The sequence below is a fragment of the Eublepharis macularius genome, chromosome 4 (genome assembly GCF_028583425.1).
Source record: "Eublepharis macularius isolate TG4126 chromosome 4, MPM_Emac_v1.0, whole genome shotgun sequence".
In the NCBI taxonomy this organism is placed as follows: domain Eukaryota; kingdom Metazoa; phylum Chordata; class Lepidosauria; order Squamata; family Eublepharidae; genus Eublepharis; species Eublepharis macularius.
Window position 1 is genome coordinate 29,108,685 of NC_072793.1, and position 23,060 is coordinate 29,131,744.

The 23,060-nt window shown below is 41.5% G+C and overlaps 1 protein-coding gene across 2 annotated transcripts; it reads left to right on the top strand.

The window, feature by feature from the left end:
• The first annotated feature begins 2,649 nt into the window (after window positions 1-2,649).
• On the top strand, window positions 2,650-22,762 carry LOC129328600 (ankyrin repeat domain-containing protein 40-like). Of its 2 annotated transcripts, none has more exons than XM_054977771.1 (5): window positions 2,650-2,876; window positions 8,434-8,582; window positions 17,456-17,920; window positions 19,769-19,944; window positions 21,356-22,762. In XM_054977771.1, exons 1-5 carry the CDS (start codon window positions 2,758-2,760, stop codon window positions 21,497-21,499), a joined length of 1,053 nt encoding a protein of 350 aa, XP_054833746.1. In that variant the 5' UTR covers window positions 2,650-2,757; the 3' UTR covers window positions 21,500-22,762. The 2 variants fall into 2 exon arrangements, with proteins under 2 accessions (XP_054833746.1, XP_054833747.1); XM_054977772.1 differs by having other exon boundaries at window positions 19,769-19,935.
• The last annotated feature ends 298 nt before the right edge of the window (window positions 22,763-23,060 follow it).

Sequence of the window (23,060 nt, forward strand, 5' to 3'; positions counted from 1 at the left end):
TCCAGCATGACTCAGTATAAATTAAAACATTAAAAATGTGTTGAAAAAATTCACAAGGGTACAAAGACCACCCAAATTTCATTGGAAGAACTTGCGCCCACTCTCCTAGCTTTCCGCAAACAATGCAAAACCGAATTATTGTAGGGAGGGGGTCTCTGAGTTAAGGACCATAGACTTCACCACTATGTTGCCTTATGCACTACCCGTTGTCTTAAATATGTGCTGTTATGAGATACCTGTGCTTCATGTGGTCCAATGTCAGCCCTAGAATTCCTTATGTTCTGTTTCAGCATTTCTTCAACTCTGTCTTGGATTCTACTTGGATACTAATGCTATATCAAAAAGAGTCCAGTAGCACCTTTAAGACTAACCAATTTTATTGTCTTAAAGGTGCTACTGTCTTAAAGGTGCTACTGGACTCTTTTAGATTTTGCTACTACAGACTAACACGGCTAACTCCTCTGGATCTATTACTAATGCTATGTCTTTGTAAAATTGTGTTTATTTACCCTATGGCATGGTTTATGGAAATGTCCTTGAAATTAACTGTACTAATTTCACACTGTGTAATCTGCCTTGAGCCTCAGTGAGAAAGGCGGACTATAAATGACATAAATAAATTAAAAATAAATAAATGTAAGATTCTTGACTTGTGAGAATTTCCACATATAAACCGATACACAAAACATCCACTCTGTGCTTTAACTTCCTACGAAGCAGTAATGTGTTGTGCATAAAGCAAAACAGAATATAGATTTATAATAGCAAAACATAGCAAAGTTAATTATTTCAGAAGTCTTGTAATAAACTATTTAGCAGAGACTGGTTCAGTTAATAAAACATAGCACCATCTATGTCAAGGGAGGTTTCTAATGTCTTCATCAGTTAAGAATTCACTAGAAGATGGTAGCAAATTAAATGCAATTTGGGAAGAAAGAACTAGGGGAACAACAAAATGAAGAAATCTGGAATAACATCTGGAGATCAATACTACTAACTTACAGGCGTCTCAGTGTTAGGGAAAATATACTCAAGATATTAAGTGGCATTTTTCATCCAATAAACTCCAAAGATTTTCAATGAACAAAACTGGCTTTTGCTTGGAGGGGCCTGCACAAGAAGGAAATTATTATTTGGTGCATTTGTCCCCCAAGAGTCCAGACTCTTGGCAGCACAGAAGAAAGTCTAGGTATAAAATACTGATGGATCCTGAAACAGAGATCAGCTTGAAATTTAGACCTAATTCACTGTTAGGGTGGAATTCTGTTACTGCCAGTGTTTATGTTATTCATGTTCATGTACAAGCCCTTTAAAAATTAGTTCAAATTCATTGTTTAATAGCTTGTTTTAAAGCATTAGGAACAAGTCCATCTTGCCCATCGGATTTCCTTCGTTGCCAAGGCAACTGGCCTTGGCATCCATTCCCTCACTCTTGAGTACCAGTAGAAAAGAGCAAGAGTCCAGTAACACCTATAAGACTAACAAAATTTGTGGTAGGGGATGAGCTTTCGTGAGCCACAGCTCACTTCTTCAGGTATCAGGTATCTGAAGAAGTGAGCCGACCCGAAGAAGTGAGCTGTGGCTCACAAAAGCTCATACATACCCTACTACAGGTTTTGTTAGTCTTATAGGTGCTACTGGACTCTTGCTCTTTTCTACTGCTTTTCTACTGCGACAGGGTGCTGGAGGAGAGTTTTGCGGATACCATGGACAGCCAAAAAGACAAATAAGCGGGTTCTAGATCAAACCAAGCCTGAATTCTCCCTAGAAGCTAAAATGACAAAACTTAGGCTATCATACTTTGGTCACATCATGAGAAAACAAGATTCTCTGGAAAAGTCAATAATGGTAGGAAAAGTGGCAGGCAGTAGGAAAAGCAGAAGACCTAAAACAAGATGGCTTGACTCAATAAAAGAAGCCACGTCCTCCAGTTTGCAGGATCTGAGCAAGTCTGTTAATGTTTGGAGGAAGGGTTGCCAGCTCCAGATTGGGAAATCCCTGGAGATGGAGGGGGGAGGTTGGAAAGGGTGGGGGTTTGGGGAGGAGATGGAATTCAGCAAGGTATAATGCCATAGAGTTAAGATTGCCAACTTCAGGTTTGGAAATTCCTGGGGATGTGGGGCAGGGGAGCCTGGAGAAGCCAAGATTTGGGGAAGAGAGGGATCACAGCAGTTCTCCAAGGGAACCGATTTCTGTCACCTGGAGATCAGTTGTAATTCCGGGAGATCTCCAGCCACCACCTGGAGGCTTATCAGAAATATGTTTTTTCTTATATCATGTGAAAAAGTGCACTTTTTCACATGATATAAGAAAAAACATATTTCTGATAAGTTCCCTGGCTTGTTTTCTGCAACTATAGTTGTTAGTCTGGGGTTGCCCGTAGTTTTGCATACCACCTGGAGGCTGGCAACTCTACTTGGAGGTCTTTCCTTCATAGGGTCGCCATAGGTCGGAGGCGACCTGGCAGCACGCAACCCAGAGAGCGAGAGAGATGTCCATCTTGATCTACCTGGAGTACCAGACAGGCCTCCCTGCTCTCCAGGTGGCCGGACCAGCTCCTAAGCTCGGAAGGATTTCCTCCTCTGGGAGGAGCGGCGGCGTTTCCTCCGCCCGGCTGGGGAATCTGCCACACACCGCCTGGGGGGGACCGCAGGAGCCAGCCGCTCCTGCCTCGGGTGTCACTGAAAAGAGTCCCACGACGAGGGTCGAGGAAACCCGGGCAGCCGCGCTTCTTGGAGGGGCTTTTCTAGGCAGAGAATGAGCAGCCCTTTGGAGGAGAGGCTCAGGGAAGCGGCTGCGCGGGGCGAGCTGGAGGACGTCCAGGCGCTGCTCCAGAAAGGGGTGGATGTCAACGCTCGGGACGAAAGCAATGGCTGGTAAGGCGCGCCCGCCTCCCTCTGCGCTGCGCGGCCGGCTTTTAGCCACGCTCCCCCCGCGCCCCTTCCAGGAGCCTGCGAGCGAGAGCCACGAAGCCCGCCTCTCTCGCCGCGCCGCAGGCTCGCTGGGAAGAAGAAACGGCTTCTAGCCAGGGCAAGTCGGAGCGGGAAGCCCCTCCACCGTCATCTGGGTTTGCGCTCAGCTCCTCTTCTTGCCCTGTAGCAAAGACAGGCAAGAGGGGCAGCCGCGTTAGTCTGTCTGTAGCAGTCGAAAAGAGCGAGAGTCCAGGAGCATCTATAAGACTAACAACATTAGTGGGAGGGGATGAGCTATCGTGAGCCGCAGCTCTGAAGAAAGAGCCACAGTTCTGAAGAAGTGAGCGGTGGCTCATGAAAGTCATACCTGTAAGACTAACAAAATTGGTGGTAGGGGGTGCGCTTTCGTGAGTCTCACAGCTCACTTCTTCACAAGTATCTGATGGTATTCTTTGGTATCTGAAGAAGTGAGCTGTGACTCACGAAAGCTCACCCCCTCCCACTAATTTTGTTAGTCTTACAGGCCTTTATTAGGGGTTCGTTTTTACCTTAAAAGGCGCTTTTGTGACCCCACGAATTATAGAACGGTTCCCAAAAGAGGGGAGATCTCCTGAGTTCCAGCCTTTAGTGTGGCTCTTTGTCCATAAAACTTACAAAAGCAGTGAACCAGAGGAGTTAGCCGTGTTAGTCTGTAGTTGCAAAATAGTAAAAAGAGTCCGGTAGCACCTGTAAGACTAAGCAACTTTGTCGTAGCATAAGCTTTCGAGAACCACAACTCTCTTCGTCAGACGCAGAAAGCGGTGGAGAGATTGTTCTCAAGCTTCGGTTCTGGCTACATTTGGAATGTATAACCGCTCGAAGCTTTCAGTTTGCTTCCTGATTTCCCCCATCTGTTACCCATCACGATCATTCCCATTTTATAGCGATTTTTAAAAACAATTCTGAGTGCCTTGCAAACATTATGTCACCAGCAGTCCTAATGACACTGTAAAACACGTTAGGATTATTTCTTCCGTATTGCTGATTTGTAGTAGTAAGAGAATGGTGTCTTGCATTGGCCATAGTGAAATTTGAATCAGGAGTTCTTAACTGTTCAGCTCCACCACTAGATCATGCACCCGAAAACAAATTTAGACCCTTCTTTGGTTCTCCCTGAGGATACATCACAGTTTCTTTCCATTGCTTTCTAATGTAAATTCTTGTATGATTCAGTTTCGATTGAGGGGCATGCTATATTAACTGCTAATTTATGGATTTGAGTAAGATACTCTTACTCTTGAGTAAGAGTATTAATATTGAGCAATTATCTGAAAACTTTATTGTGGCCTTCAACAATCCCCAGTATTCTCAAAACATGGCAATTATTTCCACATATAATGAAGCTGTCAGAACATTAGGCTTCTGTAGTCTGTTCCTTGCCCTGTCACCTGACAGCCTTTTAAGTGGAAATGCTGGGAATAGAACTTGGGATGTTCTCTGCATGGAAAGTGCGTGCTCTGCCACTAAGCTGCCCCTATCTTGCTCTAGCAAATGATTTGAAAGGGTTAGTGATTCATGAGGATGTCAACATGATTTTTTTCATATTATTTGGGTGCAAACAGAGTACAGTGAGTGATTCCGCACACATTGGATAATGCACTTCCAATCCTCTTTATAGATCATTTGGAATGGATTTTGCCATGTGCGGAACAAAAAATCCACCTCAAATGATTGATAAAGTGCATTGAAAGTGCATTATCCAACATGTGCGGAATCAGCCTAAGTGTGACGTTGGCATTTAAAAAGGTATGAAGAATCAACATCTAGGCCTTATGCAAATCCAAGTCTGATCTGATGGGAGCAGATTCGCTCATATTTCATATTTGCTCGTATTTCCAATGCTGAAGCAAATAGCATGGTTTTGTTATTACCAATGAACCCTATATCGTTACTAGACAGGTAAGAGAGAAAATAATTAAGAAGTGAAACTTGGAGTGTCCCATTCCAGTCTTCTTTATGTGGTGAAGAAAAATCCTGCACCACTTGGTGGGGGGGGGGGCGGCAGAGGGATCTTTATACAAAACAAACTATTCCGGTCAGGTTTGTTTGTATCATTGTTCAAAGACCTTTGGAATCATATAAAATTATGGGCATGATAAAGTTTAGTTAAGGCAGAAGGGGCAGGGACAAAGACCTGCTAAGCATCAAAGTCCACATGAGAAACATTATGAGGTGCATATCATCATTTGACAAACACTAGATTGCAAGCTACAGTTGGTGCATTCATTGCCCTCTTTTTGTGATTTTCTTAATCTAGAATTGTTGACCACGATTGCTGGGGCAGCTTTCAGAAAAGTGGAATTAATCATGGGGTTTGAAAAAAAAACAACCACCATTTGATTCGGACTTCCTTTCTCATAGATCCAGAGGAGTTAGCCACGTTAGTCAGTAGTTGCAAAATAGAGTCCAGTAGCACCTTTAAAACTAACCAACTTTATGGTAGGATAAGCTTTTGAGAACCACAGCTCTTTGTCAGATGCAAGACTTCCTTTCTGAGCATCATATACATCATCCTTTGAATTTTTCTTTGATCCTAACTATTTCTTAATTAATGCCAAGTATATAGCACTTTCCCTTGCACTCTCAAATAGCTTTACATACATTAGCCATGTGAACAACCTTGTAAGGTGCTTTCCACTTGAATGAGCTCATGGCTGAAGGAAAACTTCTTGCCTTAGATTTCACTTTTTTATTATTGTAGTATGCTAGCTAAATAAGTCTTAAGATTTTAACAGGAGCCTGCTTTCTATGACATCAGAGAACAATTTTTGAACTTAACATTGTAGATGTTCCTTAAAAACAATGAATTTTATTAACTCAGCTATGTGTTGTGGCATTTTGTTCCAGTGGAAAATGCTTTTCTTCCAGAGGAACATTCTACAATTAGCTAAGCAGAGTGGTAGAATCTGACCCAATGGAACTGTGGCACTTCAGAGCTGATTTTTAAAATACAAAGACATCTAAAGTTGTTATAATGGCCTGGACATTTCAAGGTTTTTACTTAGAGAATCAACATTTAAATTTTGTTTGGACTCATTCTAATTGTTCTCATCATGTAATGGAAATAACATCGCTGTTTTATCTCATGCGCTTCACTGCTGTCACATTTAGGGCTCATGCTGTGGCCATAAAACTTAGGTTCTCATCCCATTTGGGGAACAAAAATGGTAATTGCTGCCCTAGGTCAACATTTGTCCTGCAGTAACAGACCTGCATTGTCAGCATAACATCATGGATTGAGATGTTGCCAGCACAGGGAATGCCCTTCCCAGGCAATTATGTGCCTTTGTATCTTAGGAATGACTCATTCGCTTTTAAATTTTTAACTCTTTTGCATCTAAGGCAGAAATATTCTGATACAGGCAATTTATAAATATTTATAATTTATAAATAAATGCCCACATTGGAGGCTGTTGTAAAAATGCAAACAACTGGTATATGTTCTACTGCAGAGCTGGGAGTGGTATGTTTAAGGCGCTAGTGACATATAGCTACATGTTCAATGGAGGACTCACCTTCTTGGCCATGATGCTGTGTGAACCTCCTTCACAGGTTCAAGATCCCTGTATCAAGTCCTGTGGCACAAAGGAGAAACTTCCGAAAAACAGCGTCTTCACATGATGTTATTGCGCGAAATTGCACGAGAAGACACTGTCTTCCACAATAACAGCGTCTTCTTGCGCAATAACAGCGTCACATGCAAAGTTGCTGTTTTTCGGAAGTTTTTGGAAGAAGGTAAGCCGTATGAAAACAGCTCTGGTGTGAACTTGGGCAACACTTTGAGCAGGGATTAAGAACAGCAGATAGTGAATGAGACAATACTTGGATTTTAATCTTTATTAAACATAAAGATAAAAGAAATGGCAGGAAAATATGGGTACACTGAAATTCCAATGTATAATAATAGATTTGGGAAATTATGAACTAGATGGTCTACAGAATCACATAAACACCTTAGGGGAAGAAGCAAATCAAATGCTCTCCAACAGAAGCCATCCTAGTTATGCTAGATTTGTTCCTCCTCAGGTTTGTCCCAAGTCAGTACCCACCCTTAGAGTTGTTAGTGTCCCCATGGGGAGTAAATAGAAAGGTTTCTTGGTGCTCAGAGCAGATAAAAGGGATAAAATCAGCATGCAAAGAAGGTCAGACTTGGAGGGAAGGGAGAGTAGATTAAGGAAGCAGAGAAGGAAGTTTCATAAATCCAGCAGTTTCAATGCAGTTGGAGAAATTCCAAAGTTGCAAGGAATTTCTGCCTGGAAAAATGAGGGTCTAGTGATTTCAGCATTCGAGGAACAATCCTGCGAAGCAGACTGAAGCTAATTTCTCCCTTGCTAGATGCCACCTTTTCACCTGGGCATATACTATTGGGGCAAAATATTATTGGTCACATTTTTGGATCATCTTTGCTTTTGGGAGGAGGGAGTAAATACCTTGGCTCTTATTGGCAATTTGAATTGTTAGGAAAAGGTAATGGGTAATGAAAGGGTGTCAGGTGAAGCAATCACGGAAGGTGAGATGTATCTGGGTAGGATAATTGAATTACCTTAATGACCCATCAGCTAGCAAAGGCCGTGTTGGTCTGCACTAAAACAGCAAGATTCGAGTCCAGTAGCACCTTGAAGACCAACAAGATTTTCAGGGTATGAGCTTTCCAGAGTCAAAAGCTGAGACAGCTGATAGTCCTGGCTTCCTTAAGTTTCCAGAGAAGTCTGCACTGTAAGGCAGATTCCTAGACGGTCCAAGGTTATTGTTCTGCAAACTTTATTAATCATGACCTGAACGTTCATGAGTCCTCAGGTAGCCAAAGAACAGAGTCGTGTTCATAGTACGCCCGCGCTCCAGAGGAATCTGGATACCCCCTTGTACACTGATTGCATGTAGCCCAATCTTAATTTTTTTTCAGCTTTAATATCAAACATGGAGTCTCAGACAACACAGGGTTTGAGAAGTCAACATGATATGTGGTCTCAAAAGTGTGTCTCCTGAAGGGTGACAGGGTCGGGATCTTTTGGTAACACACACTCCTCCCATTGCAGCCTGCAGGGCTTACTGAAATGCCTCTCTGGAAAGCAAGAAAACCCCCAGGAACAACAGGAGGGACAAATGAGTGAAAACTCCTCCATTAGTGGAAAATTTTAGTGAACATTTTTTAGGTGGGATGTATTTTAGTTGCAATTATTGTTGACTCAATTCTGGCAAATGCTTATTAATTTTTAAACAGCACACATAATATACATGGTATTGGCTTTCAGAGTAGTATCATGGCCTGAAAAACCTGTTTGCTACCCTTCTGTCTTTTAAAATTCTACAACATCCAAACTGGTGATGAGTTCTGTTGAGATCAAAAGCTTGCACATTGCTTTGTGTCAATTTGTTTGATCCTTAACAAAAAGCATTACAGATTTTGATCTTGGTTTTGGGTATCAGAGTAATAACCTTTCTTGTGAATGTTACACGTTGCCATTGTATTTTTCGCACACAGGACATGTCTGCACTGGGCTTGCAAAAGGAATCATATCCAAGTGGTGCTTTACCTTCTGGCTTGTGGAGCTGATAAGGAGATTGTCACGAATGAAGGAGACCAGGCAGCGTATTTAACTTCAAAGGCAGAGATCAAGAGGATGTTAGGAGGTATCCTTGACATTTTAAATGTTTAAAAATACATTATAAACTTAAAAGTCATTCATTAGATGCAGAACTTCCCTTTCACCAGAAAGAGTTCTGTACCTACAGCTTTATTCACGTGGCCAGACCCAGGAATTTCAGTGAGGTTCATAACTGATGGAAGAGCGACACGGGTAGGGTGCTTTCTTGCTCATTTAACAGCCTGCTATATAATTTTTTAAAATGTTACTTGGATTAATTCATTTTATGACTCTTTAGTTTCCCCCATTTTAATGCTTGTGCATTTGAGTTGGATCCCATGGAACATTTCTGCTTGTGGAAGTAATTGCAAGTATCCATTGCGCTAGTCAACTTGATCACATTCCAGCTTGTCTTTTCACTTGCACAAGACAATGTGGAGAGCGGACCACTGGATACTCACCGTGAAGGGTCCTCCTCCTCTGAGGAAAGGAGGACATATTGATGGGTGATTCCCACCCTCTAGTCAGGAAGGCAGGAACAAGTTTTCTACTTCCTGTCTTCCTAGTGGGAGTCACCTTTTCTTTCAGTTTTGGCAACTCCGAAAGCAGTTATAGCATCATAATTATGAATACAACACTCTAGAATTGAACAACGAGAAAGGTGAGAACAAACATGTTAAGGGGAAACATCAGGACAGGAAGGAAATTTGTCAGGCAGAAGAGAGTGAAAAGACAATGACTTTGAGAGGGGCATGATGTCCTCCTTTCCTCAGAGGAGAAGGACCCTTCACGGTGAGTATCCAATGGTCCATTCTCCCTCTGAGGCGGAGGACATCTTGATGGGATCTCCCAGAGCAGTGGCCCTATTTTCTGGGTGGGTCAGTGTCATCTGGTCATAAAATATGATGTAATACTCTCCTGCCAAACACTGCATCAGCTTATAAATGTTCAGCTTATAGTGTTTAACAAAGGTAGATACAGACAACCAAGTAGCTGCCTTGCAAATCTCTTAACTGTAGCATGTCTGGCAAATGCTGCGCTGTTGAGTGAGTAGTAATCCTAGCTGGTGTGTCTAGTTTTTGAATTGTGTGCTTCAATCATGCATGCCTTGAAGTTACTGCTAATGGCAGATTTAGACATCCTCATTCCTTTATTCAGTGAGGATATAGAGATAAATAAGGAAGCTATTTTCCAGATTTGCTCTGTTCTATAAAGAAATGCATATAGAGTAAGTCTTATGTCCAGAGTATGCCACATTTCTTCTTTGGGATGAAAAGTATTTGGTCAACTGATAGTAGACATAATTCCAGTGATCTGTGGGAGAGATCACTTTTAGTATGAAGGTAAGATCTGTTCTCAGGACCACTTTGTTCTTGTGTAAGATATGTAGCTAAAGCTAATTAACAGGGTACTGAGTTTCAGTGCCCTTCTTGCAGATGTAACAGCAGAGAGGAACAAAGTCCTCAAGCACGTAAGAGGAATTTCCTTTACAGGCTCTCGAAGGGGTGTCCGGTAACAGCATACAGAACTGTATGCATTTTCCAAGTCAGAAATTGGTGAACCTGTGGCAGATCCTTCAGAGTATCACACTAGAGGGAGCTACATATGTGAGGTGTCTGGACAGACTCAAACTCTAGTACTGTGGCAGTACGGTTGTTAAGACTGTGACCTGACATCTTAAGAATGAGGCTCTGAGACTGCTTGCATGACCAACCTGTAGGAAGTATAGAATGGATCTGGTTTTGGGTTTCACGACATGAACCCCTTTTTCTTTTGCATCTCCTGTGAAGGCTTTTTTATGATGCATTACATTTTCTGTTAGTGGACTGTCTCCTAGAGGCCAGTCGCATGTTGGTTACTTCTTGAAAATAACCTACCCGAGAGAGTCTTGCTCACTCTCCATGCAGTTAAATGTAGCTATTCCAGGTATGGATGCAGAACTTGGCATCGCTGGAGCATATCCAGAGATATTGGAGAAGTCAGTGGTGGAAGTGTTGACAGCTGTTGAAGAGCAGAGAGCTGTGGGAGCTGAGGGCAGTAGGGTGCTACCAATATGATTTCTACTTTGTTTTTGTTCTCTTATCTTCCTGATTGGCTTCAGGAGAATCAGAGTGGTTGGAAGGCAAACGGCAGAATGCTTGGCCTCTGTGATGTCAACGCATTGCTTACTTTGGCCTCGGGATGGAAGCACCTGGTGAAATAGGTCGACATGCTGTCTGTTCTGATTAGAACGTGTTCGTCTAGTATTTATGGTTTGAAGTGTAGTAGAGCTAGATAAATTGCCCAAAGCTCCAGTACGTTGACAGAAGGTCTCATCTCACTGCTGGACTATCGACTTTGCACTGATGGATCTTCTAGTGCAGCTCCCCATCTGGACAGACTGGTGTCCGTGGAACCTGTTCCATTACTAGAATGCAGTGCTGCTTTCATTGCAGAAGGCTGGTCATAGCTGTCCACCATATGAGGCTTTTTAAAAAAAATATATATTATTTTATTTCTTTTTACTGCGAGGGGGAACTGAATGGAAAGACCTTTCTTGTTCATAATTTGTAGTTGGAAGGGTCTCAGAAGTCTGTAAGGGTCTTGTATGTAGTTGACCTCACTGGATGGTGTCGATACTCAGAATCAGTAGACCCATCAGTTTTGCAAATGTCATCAATAAATACCTGGCCTCGATGATCCCTTGTGACATCTCCTTTCTCTTTGCCACTGCTTCAGTTAGGAACAAACAATTGTGTGTTGCTCTAATAGGGCTTCCAGATGTTCTAGTCACTGTTTGGATTATAAAGAACTTCTCTGTAAGTTGATCAGGAACTGTAAGCTTGTAGGCATGCAGAGCTTAACCTGATCAGCAAGTCATCCAGGTAAGTGTGTAGATTAATGCTTTTCCTCCCTTAGCTTTACACTAGGTTGATAAAATTCTTTGTGAAGGCCCTCGGTGCCCTAGAGAGGCCAAATGGAAGCAACTGTAGATGGAGCCCCGTTGTGCAGAAATGGAGGAGTCTTCGGTGCCTGGACAAGATCGGAATGTGGAGATATACTTCCATTAGATATAGTACAGTGAGGTACTCCTTTGGTGTAGGTCAGCCCTGAGATCCATGAACAACTGATGCCAGGTTCTGAACCTGGGTCCTTCTGTATGCAAGGCATGTGATCTGCCACTGTGCTATGGGCCCTCCATTAGCAGGGATTCTGTGATGGATCTCATTGTCTCCAAACTGAGATGCCTAAGTTTTATGAACTTGTTGAATATTTTAAGTCTAGTATCACCATCCAATCTCCGTTCTTTTTGGCACTGTGAAGAATATGGTGTACACTCCTTTTCCTCTTGTCCTGGGGGAGGGGAAGCATGAGAAAGGAGGGATGCACTTACCTGTAACAAGAGTACTATTTGGACTGAAGTATTCAGAGTCTCTGTAAAGTCACAGCAACAGTCACTATGAAACGCACAGATATCTGAAAAAGTAAACTGAACTCACAAAAATGCATAGCAAATAAACGTTAGTTCTTAGGGAGCCACTGGGCTTTTACCTTTTCCTACAAGGATGCAATCTGGTATTAGAGATGATCAATGGTCTCAATTCAAAGCACTTGGGCCCATATCCTTTATGCCCTAGGATAGAGTTAAACACGTTTCATGTTTCCTTCAAGGGGATGACAGAGAGATCCATAATGGCCTGTTCATCAGTAGCTTAAAGGAAAAATTGTAACAGAGAATTCTGGTTCTCACATAGACTAACAGTTTATAGTATTTGCTGCCTACAGAGAGTGAAATAGCGATGAGGTGTAGATTTTCAACAACAATAATAATGATCACTGGAACTAAGAATATATTTGCCAAGGTTTACAGCAGAGGCCCTGCCAGTAGCCGATTCAATGAAAGTTTGTTCATCAAGGACTTCTTGCCCCGGGGCACCTTTCTGAGTATAAAGATGATTGCGTTTATCTAAACCCTAGCTTTCAGCCCCAGTGGGGGCTCCGAAGTGTATACAACATTTCACATCTTTCCATTCTAGCCACACAACAAACCCAAAGGTAAGCCAGGCCTAGAGAATGCAACAGGCCGAAGGCCACAGGCAGGTCTCCCAAGGAGAATGGCATGCGAATCTGGATCTCCAGCCGTAACACCAAACTGTCTCTTGTTAAAAATGGTGTCATACAGGAAGGATTCCAGAGACCGGATGAACACAATTGCAGCAAGAACTCTCTCAGCACAGGGAACTGTAATGCTGCGGAGTCTGTTTCATGTTTTATGTTGGTCCCAGGATACCAAAAACTGGAGCAGTTGCACTCCAGTCCAGGCTTTACTCATGTCTACGTGAGCTGGCTGAAGGCCTGTGAGGCCTTGTGCTCTTTCCTTTGTTTCTACAGAATAAAGATACCCTGTGCTGATTAAGAGAGATTGAGAACCCTGGGGAGAGCAGGCCCCATTCCCTGGAGGAAAAAAGGGCGTGTATTTATTTATTTATTTAATCATATTTATATTCCGCCCTCCCCGCAAGCAGGCTCAGGGCGGATAACAGCATTAAAAACATTTAAAACATTTCATTAAACATTATCATAAAACATTAAAAGCATTATAAAGATATTAAAACGTAGGCATATATGGAACCAACAGGGAGAAAAAACTTCACTATCTGCAGAAGTTTCAGTTTCCCTTTCTTTTTCTGTATAGGTTTCTTTTCTAGCTGGCTCAGAGGGCCTGCTAGGATTCCCTCTGTAAGAAATGGCCTCTTCCACAGTTCCCTGTTTGAGGGGTGGAAGGCCTGGAGGAAGGACCTCTCTTCCCTCAGCCTCTCTCTTCCCTCAGCACTTTGACAAAAATTGGCAGTCTCACTTTATGTAACCAAGTTTAGGAAACCTGGGAATAGCATTGCAGCGCCTGACCCAATTGCTTTACTCACACGTAGACCATCCGCAGCACTGGACCCTGGGGCCATTGCTATTTGGTGCTCTCTCTGGGTCATGCGTCTATTGATTGCTTTGGATGTGGGAAACCACTCCACAGCCACCTCCTGATCGGTTGGCAAGGTTGCCAGCATTTCCTTAAAGGATGCCATATGGAAAACGTATGTAACAAAAATGGGCAACTCCCGGAAACAGTATGTGACAAAATGAGAAATACACGGGAGGAACAAAAATTAATTACTGTTCTATTGATGTAAACTCTATATCACAGGTATTTACAATGGCATTATGCTCCAAAGCTTATAAAGGTTACAATAAATCATGCATAACACAATTACCACAAGCAGGTCCTATCTGCAAACAAAATATGTACAACAAAGTACAATATGCTCCGTGTTTTCTTATGTATTTTGAGTGTCCAGTAAATAAATTTACATGAGTAGATTCTTAAAGGTACAGGATGTCTCAGAAATGAAAACATGCAAAGTGGATGTTCCACAGGTAGACTCTTCAATAGTTCAACAGGAATAATCAGATCACACCCGATCCGGGGCCGGCTAATTACTGCAGATTTTGTGCCCTTGCTTCCTCAGGGGCGTGATTCTTGAAGATGATGTTAATTCAAAAATAAAAATATCTCTCTAATAACAACTGTCTCATAGAAAGCTTCATATAGAATAACATTTAACAACATGCACACATGTGCACTGACCTGAAATCTAGTGCAACCTATTCCCAACACCTGTTGCATGTTCCTTCACGTACATTTCTAGAACAAAAACATACATTTAAAGGAAACCCAAACAAGGTTTCTATAAGCTAAATATCTGTTTCCTTTCTTATAGTACTAACCTCTGCAATATATGCAAGCAACCTCTTCAATTTGTAAACATACACTTCTGAGACCTTGATATTGGTGGCAGTGAATTCTCATGTCCGCACCCACTCGAAGAAAACTCAGCTTAAGACGTCTTACTAATTAACCAATTAGTATTCGTATTAAAGGGACCTTTGTGCAAGGCAATCCATATTTACACAAAACAACTTGAAACTAGCTCATTATTTACAAAAAACAACTTAAAACTAGCTCATTATTTAGACCGGAGGGCTTAACAGTTTGCAGAAACTGTATCCAGAAAGCCTCCCGTCGTAACAGGGCAGTTATATCAGATCTCTCCTGCTTCATAGTTTCCAAAACTGCCACCCGAAAGGAAGTATCGCTATGATCTTTTCCCAAAAAACGTTGAACCAATGGAGCTTCAATGTTTCTACTCCTTATACGTGATGCATGTTCAGATATGTGAGTCTTAAGGGGTCTACTCGTGCAGCCAACATATTCAAGGGGGCAGTGCATTGTATCAAATATACAAGACCTGCCGTCTGGCATGTAGCAAAATGGCTAAAAGACAACGTTTTGGATCTAACTTGGATATCTTCTCCCTCCCACATCAATTTACACATATTACAGTGACCACATTTAAAGTTACCCCTAGGTAAAGTCACTAGTTCCCGCTGGGGTCTAATCCTGGAATGAACTAGATGATCTCGGAGACTTCTTCCTCTACGGAAACCACAAAGTGGACGTTCTTCACACCCCTTTGTAAATACCTGTGATTTACACCCCATTGTAAATACCTGTGATATAGAGTTTACATCAATAGAACAGTAATTAATTTTTGTTCCTCCCGTGTATTTCTCATTTCGTCACATAAGGTTGCCAGCATTGGCAAGGTCAGAAATGGCTGCCGTGGCTTTCTGAGGTAAGATAAGCTAGTTTTGCTTTTAAAAAAAAAATCTAATGACATTTAGGAATTCCTGAAGTACTACCACAAGTCCTGATCCCATTGTATTACTCACAAGTAGCCCTCCTTTTGCCATGGGCTCCGGAGGCACGAATGATTGTTGAATCTCAGACCGGCTTGGCTGCCCCGCACTGGGTCCGACACCATTAGACCGGCTTAAGAATGTGGAGAAATCCACTCCATAGCCACCTCCCAGCTGGTTGGCAATGTTGCGCTCATTTGCAAGGCAAGAAATGGCTGCTGTGTTTCCTTTGCCCAGGGAGGAAAAGCGCCTTTTGTGCTTCCGGGCTCTTCGCGATATGAGTGGTCGCAGCTGCAGCTTCCTCACGGTTCGCCCCACTGTCTCTGGGGTTGTTGCCAAGAAGCGGTGAGGGGGGCTTCCAACTCTCCTTTGGAGAGAAATCCTATTGTGATGGAAGAGCATGTTCTGCTGGTGCATGGTTGTCTTGCCGTGAAATGGCCACCACAGCAGAAGGAAGGAGAAAGCTTCCCCTGCAAGTCTTGTAGCAGGCGCACAGGGAGAAAGAGATTAGCATGGAGGTAGAGTAGAAAGGAGTAAACAAGGCAAGAATCAGGTTCTGAAAAGTAGAGACGAGGGAAAGGAAGAAAAACAGTAGAAAGGCAAGGCAGTGCACGGATGAAGCTGCTCTCCCTGTTTAGGCAGAAATGAAACTGAAAGGGTGACTCCCAGTAGGAAGACAGGAAGTAGAAAACTTGTTCCTGCCTCCCTGACTAGAGAGTGGGAATCACCCATCAAGATGTCCTCCGCCTCAGAGGGAGAAAGATGGTTTTTGTGGTTTCCAGCATTTCCCTTATAGAATGTAATCTGGACCCTCACTTCTAAGACTTGGGATATCTCCTTCTTTCAATAAGGTATCAGAGACTGCCATAGCTCAGTGTTTCCAATTTTCTCCTCTCAGGGAACCCTTTCGAATTTCATTGTATTGCTGATAAATGGCTTCACATTGGTTGTGGGATTCCTGCATGATGCAGAGGATCTTGGGATACATTATAGAAAACCCTCACAGTTCCCAGTGTGCCAGGCAGACCTGTTTGGTCCAGGTATCATCATGCACAAATGGAGAGTGAGCCCTGTAATTCATCCATTATTCCTCTGCAGCTTCTCTTGCAGGGGAAGATAGGAAGTGCCCCCCCCAGCTGTCGTCTGAGCAGCTTGTTCATCACTGCAATTTTAAGATCAAGAAATCTTGGATAAGATCCCAAGGAATACTAGGATTTCTAGGAACTTAATAGGCAAATCACCACCACATTTAAATGCAGGATGTTGGCCATGGACTAAGGAAGTAATGCTGAAGCCCTGTGTACAATTACTTTGGTGAAACCCTCACTGAATACATTGGGTCTTCTAACCATGCAGTGAACCAGGCAACAGAAACTGTTATAATTGATAGATCCAGAGAAGTTAGCTGTTTTAGTCTGCAGTAGCAAAATAAGAGTCCAGTAGCACCTTTAAGACTAATCAACTTTATTGTAGCATAAGCTTTTGAGAGCCACAGCTCTGTCAGATGCACCTGACACTATTTTGTCAGATGCACTATTTTGTTCTAAGTGAATTTACTTAAGGAAGTGTGCAAAGCATTCAATTACAAGTTCATTAATGAAGTCCTATAAATACTGCAATTCTTTGATTTGTACAGGCTTCAGGGGTATTGTTGAAATCATTAGAGTACTAGGAAGAATTGCTAAGGTCTTTCAGGTCACACTAGGTATAGATTCCTAACCCATCCTCCAATATGGTTCTATAAGGATTACAAGTCCTTCTCTGCATTCTCCAGAGGGCATGGCAAAGAGAATGTGTGTACTTTGGAGCTGGGCTACAGATTGCAGGTTTCTTTGGTCTGTGTATCTGCAGTTTCCCCCTCCCTCTCCTTTAGCTGCCTGACAAAAACAAAAAAAAAACAAAACTCAGCAGGAGGTGCCTCTCACAAGCCAAACACTTGTTCATCTAGCTGCCCAGGTTGGCTCCACAAGTGCATTAGATAGCTTCATTATGCCATACTTAGTATTCCACCTGCTGTTTGAAATGTTTTGCTTTTCTTTTTTTAGTTGAAAATTTCCCTTATTATTTAAAAGTATCTTTGGAAGATGAGTTTTCTGTTCTCAGAGACAGGCAATTCTACTTGCAGCATTTTAAATGGAGGAAATGTTAACATGTTCTATTTTTCTTGTTTCTTAATTTCCCGTGAAGTGGAAGATGACAATCAAGAAGAGAGTAACTTGAGTCTGCCAGTTGTTGCAAACTCTTTGACAAATCCACTATTCCCTTGCCAAGAAATGGAAAAGGTCCCCAGTATCTCAGCACCCCAGGATACAAGCACAGTCATCTCTGAAGGTGACTCCACCCCTTGTCTATCAGCAACTCATGAAGATAAGGATTGCAAATCTTCCTCATTGCACAATGAAACTGAACTTGCTGAGCAAGGCTGTAGTGAAGGAGTGTGTGGTTTTCCTACTGGCATGGGACCATCTGAAGGCACGAAACACAGTGTCCACAACTGCCCTGTTTACACATCATCTATGTTTCACAGAACTCTCTTTACTTCAGCTGCATCTATGCAACATATTCCTCAGCGAGCAAACAGCTCCTGTACGGACACAGCACTGCCATGGCAGCCACTGCTTCTTACAGGAACTTACCCATATAACACACAAGGTAGTGAAAAGAGTCATTTACTATTTGAATTGTTTTTACCATCTAGTTGAAGATTTAATCAGTTGGATCTGCTTTGCTTTGCAAGTATTTCATTCTTTCCTTTTTCTTAAAAAGGAGTGCTAGAGGCTGGTCAAGATAGAGCTCCTTAATTCCGCGTGACAGGGAGCTTCTGTAGTTCCTCCAGTTTCTGCCTTTCCTGGCATAATGAACATGAATATTATAAAGTGGCTGGTAGCAAAACAAGGCCACCTACTGACAGTCTTTACCTACTTGCAGGGTTTCCTAGGTATGCAGAAAAGTAACTTTGTAAATTAAGCAAAATGCGGGGGGGGGACCCCTCACACCTAAGTAGGCTCCAGAAAACAGACTGTTGAGAGCAGATTAGCAATTAAAAGGTTGAAGGGGAAATTAACTTGCTCATACCCTTGAGAGACAATCCTGGAAGGAGAGATTTTAGAGGTGGGATTTCCCCTCCGCTTAAGGCTGGTATGACCTAATTGTCATATTTGCCAAATGTCAAATACTGAGGATGGGATATACATATTCCAACAACTGTGTCAGTTCCATATTAACAAAAATATTGCTGTGCTAGAGATGTAGTTAATATAGCATAGCACATATCAGTCAGACTGCTCTTCCTTAAGAGTAATTTCTCCTAATCAGGCACTTCTTGGGGCCAGAGCTCACTTATCTTCCATAACAGATTTGCATCATGCGGCTTCAGACCATTCTCTGGTCATTCCAGACATACAGTTAACTACCATGATGGAAATGACATGGTTCAAACCCCAATTACTTAGCCGAAAGGTATCGGAATCAAGGGCTCTTGAAATCTCCAGATGCAGACATGTTTGGCACATTTGCTTCTTACGAGATAGAGACCACACCATTAAAGCCAGGCCAAGCAAAAACTCAGCAGCTGCCACAAAACAAGTGGGCCAGACACTGAACAGCCCCAGAAGCGTAGAATGTCTCTGATCAAAGCGCAAGCATGGAAACAGTGATCTCTGAACCACATTTTCTCCCTTGCACATCCTTCCAATATCTCTATCCATCTGTACTAGGGTCTCCCTATCACTTCTCCATCTATTTTACTTCATTTTCGCTTCTTCATGCCCTGTCGTTGTTGATATCCTTGAAGAAGGCTGATGGACTGGAGCAGCTTCTCTTGAAATAAATGGTTACCTTTCCCTCTATTCTTCTTTTTCCACAATTTTCTCTAGACCAGAACTTGCAAGAAAAATCAGCAGAGTCATTTACAACATTTGGCAGGATGCTTGTTTTTCTTCTCAAGAACTAGTTAATTTAAAAGCACACGTCTGTAAATTGCTCCCGCAAATCACTGCTTGGCTTGCAGTAATTTGATCAGTTAAGTTTAGTTTGCATTTATTGTAGTTAATAATAGCTTTGCCATAGTTAGTACCTTTCGACTATTCTTCTTTGAACTTATTTTTAAAAGTAAAATTTTACCAAAAAATAATTTTATTTACATTATTGTTTAGTCATGCTGACATTATATAGACATTGGACTTAGAACGTGGTCATAATGTAACAATCCATGACAGAGTCCTACTGAAATGAGCAGAGCTTAAAACTACTGAACTGTGTACACTAGCCCCATTGATTTCAATGGAATATTGTCACTCTACTCAATTTTTTTCTGGATTGTGCCTTGGAAGAATTTTAAAAGCATGTAGTAGTAAATTTCCCTTGAAATCAGTGGTGCATCATTCCAAGGAACTTTTGGGACTGCGCTGAAAATGCTTTTTCCAGCTTCTCTGCATGGTATTGATCAACTTTGTTGAAGAAAACACATACACACAATATTTTTTCCATCCCAATAAACAGAACTGGTGCTTAAAGTAAGAGTTCAGAACTCCAAAGAGGATGACTTTATTGAAATTGAACTGAACAGACAAGAGCTGACTTACCCAGATCTACTCAGAGTGAGCTCATCTGAACTGGGTGTTAATCCTGAACAAGTAAAGAAGATTAGAAAACTACCCAATACACTGGTAAGAAAGGTAAGGATAGACATTTTTCTTTAAATCACTGCTTATATTTTGACAGCTTTTCTTCTCAGAAATATATCCCCAGCCATCAGAGAATACAGTCTATTTAGTTAATGCAATGTACAGGCAACAAATACAAGTTTTTGTTAGATATACTGCAAAAACCAATGGAGTATATTCAGCTGCAGTTATTTCCTAGAAAATGCCTCAATTGCTGTTTCTCAGTGAATATCGGTTACCATTTGGACCCAATTGAGAAATCTTTGTGCAGATAGCACGCTGCTGCTAACAGATGTCCCTTCAGACAGATGTTCAGCTTTTGGGACTGGGAAGGGAGGATGTGAAAGCTCCTGACTAGGGTTGCCAACTGATAAAGCGAGCTTGGACTCTCAAAAGCTCATACTGTAGAAATCTAATGCTACTGGACCTGAATCTTGCTCTTGAACTTTTAAACTGCCTTTCTAACTGTCCCTTTAATATCAGTTTCATCTGCAAGCAATTATTAGGTGACATTATTTAACTGTACACCATGAAAAGCTTCAGATGTCAATTTCCACTAATTAAACCTCTATTAAATGGGCATGTTAATCCCACCCCCATCCAGTTGGCAAACTTATACCAAACAAACATATCCAGTCTACCTCTCAAACCTCTACAGGATATGAGAAGGAAAATATGAAAGTAATATATATCATCCATTGCTCTGATGCTTTTCTGGGAAAGCACTGACCTTTGGGCCATCTGAATTTACTCTTCCCCAGTTTGAGCAGCCAATCTCTCTCTCTCTCTCTAGTGGCTAATTTGCCCTCCTCCTCTCTTCCAATTCCAAGGGCAAATTAGGTGCTTCGAGAGAGGCAAGTGGACATAAACAGGTCTCTGGAGAGGTGGCACAGACATTTTCTAGGTAAACAAACAGATGGAAGACAGTCAGTGGCTCCTCCTGCTGCATGTGTGTGATTGCACTGCCTTCTGCTTTCTCTGCCTGTAAATATGGGACCTTCAGAATTAGGGTTGCCAGCAAGCCTAGAAAAAGCTCTGTTCCTTTAACAGAGGCTGTGTGTGTGGAAATGGGCAGCTGGAGCTTTTCACGTCATGAAAGTAATATTACCGATGGAGTAAAATCCAACTAAGCATTAATAAAAGGAATCGAGCATTTTCTCCAAGTCTGTGGCAACCCTAACCACTGCAGATTCACATTGATCTGCAATGAGGCAAGATATCGGTTCCTTGCAGCACAGAGTCACTTTGAACAACGTGGCATATGGAGTATGTTATTTCACAACCAAAAACACTTAACGTAGTATTTCACTGCATTCTTGTGTGCTGGCTGAACTGAAACTCACTTGCTTTATTATTTGCTTTCAAAATTCAAACTGGTATTTTAAGTCCCATACACTAAATGAAATTTTCCTCTTTATTCAAGGATGAAGATGTAGCCAGGCTTCAGGATTTTCAAGAACTGGAGTTAGTTCTGGGGAAAACTATCCGCTCTTCTTTCACAAATGTTGCAGCATCACTGATTGAAAGACCTTGCTACAATATTAAAGCAGCAAAGTTGACATACTGAAATTTCTCTGATTTATGGCCACTGAGCTAAGTATTACACACAGACTTTAAGAAAAAATTGATTAAATGCTTAAAAAACTAACATTCTTAAGGGTAATTTTTATAGTATATCTTTGATATCTTGATAATTTTGTCTAAGATGCATAGTTCAGCTAAAAAGTTATTCATTCCCTCAATCCACTAATGATTTGCTAAGCAATGTAATCTATTTAATACACTGTACTGAGGTTAAAGTAGCTATAGATATTCTTGTGGTGCATAGCGGTAACACTAAGGATCTTCTTAGCGTTAATCACAGTAAGACAGAAAACATCAACCGTAGAAAGGAAAAAGTTGAGCACTGTTTCTTTCTCGTCTGATTTCAGTCCAGGGATCTGTTTTTAAAAAGCTGAAAGAATCTTTATTTTAGATTTTCCAACCAAACTTTACACTGGGTACCAGTTTTTTTAAAAAAATCCTATTAACTTCTCTTTCATAATAAATTTTGCTCTCTGCATACTTTTTAAGATTTAAAAGACAGAATATGTAGCATTGCTGGTAACTGATCATATCTATGCATTTAGAAAACTATTGTATATTTTGTAAAAAATTAAGTCACATTATACAAACTGATCAAACAGAAGATACTATATTTATGTAATGTGTTAAAAGGATAATTGTATTTCAAAGGCAGATTTTTTTTGCATTATTAAGCTGTAACAAAGTAATGTTTCTAGTATTTTTTTTAAAAAATAAAGTTTGGTTTTAATCTTGATTAAATTGTTAGAAACAAAATATTCTGGAAAATGAGCATAGTTTCACTACAGAGCAATGATAATGTGCGGCCTATTTTATAGCTGAGCCATGTTTTTTCTATATACATAAACTGAAACTCACCTATATTTGGAGAAGGATGGGGTACATGTATGTAATGCCTTCTAACACTTTTCATTCCAAATTCACAGTACTTCCCATTACACACTCAGTCTCCTCCAACCTTCTAATAGCTCTGTTGCCTAGATTTGTTGTACTGGAGTTTCTCTGAACTGCTGAAATGTTCATAAAAATTTATACTACCTCAAAAAATGAGCCAGAAATGGAGAAAAACATATTTCAATCAGATGAGCTCTCTACTAGGAGCAGCTACAGAGGTTTATTTATCAAATTTATACACCACTGCAGAATACAACCTATAAGTTTGACTTTCTCACATACACTATTTTCTGCTAACCTCTGTTTTATAAACTGATACACGATTTCCAGCATTCTACAAACTTTCTCACCAACTAGTCAACGGTAAGTATGCTGAGCCACAAGTGCTATGTGCAGCCACAGCTACTTATCAGCAAAGGCAAACAAAGTCTGACCTGCTGGCAAAGGCCATAAGCAAAAGATCCACCCCCTCCGAACTGTGTGTCCCTGAAATGAAAGCGAATTCCCTTAATTTCCAACTTTCCCCTCTCAAGCCCCCCCTTTTGATTTTTTCCCACTACTCTTCATCCCTGGCTTTCAATAACTACCAAAGCCTGGGATGAGGGAGGGGAATGACCAAGCTTTACGTGATTTCTTATGTGCCTCTCAAC

Excerpts from the sequence above, each read along its gene's own strand:
- LOC129328600 (XM_054977771.1), top strand. The coding sequence starts at position 2,758 with ATGAGCAGCCCTTTGGAGGAGAGGCTCAGGGAAGCGGCTGCGCGGGGC. Across the intron at positions 8,583-17,455 it reads GATCAAGAGGATGTTAGGAG|TGGAAGATGACAATCAAGAA; the intron begins GTATCCTTGACA and ends TTTCCCGTGAAG. Across the intron at positions 19,945-21,355 it reads CCAATACACTGGTAAGAAAG|GATGAAGATGTAGCCAGGCT; the intron begins GTAAGGATAGAC and ends TCTTTATTCAAG.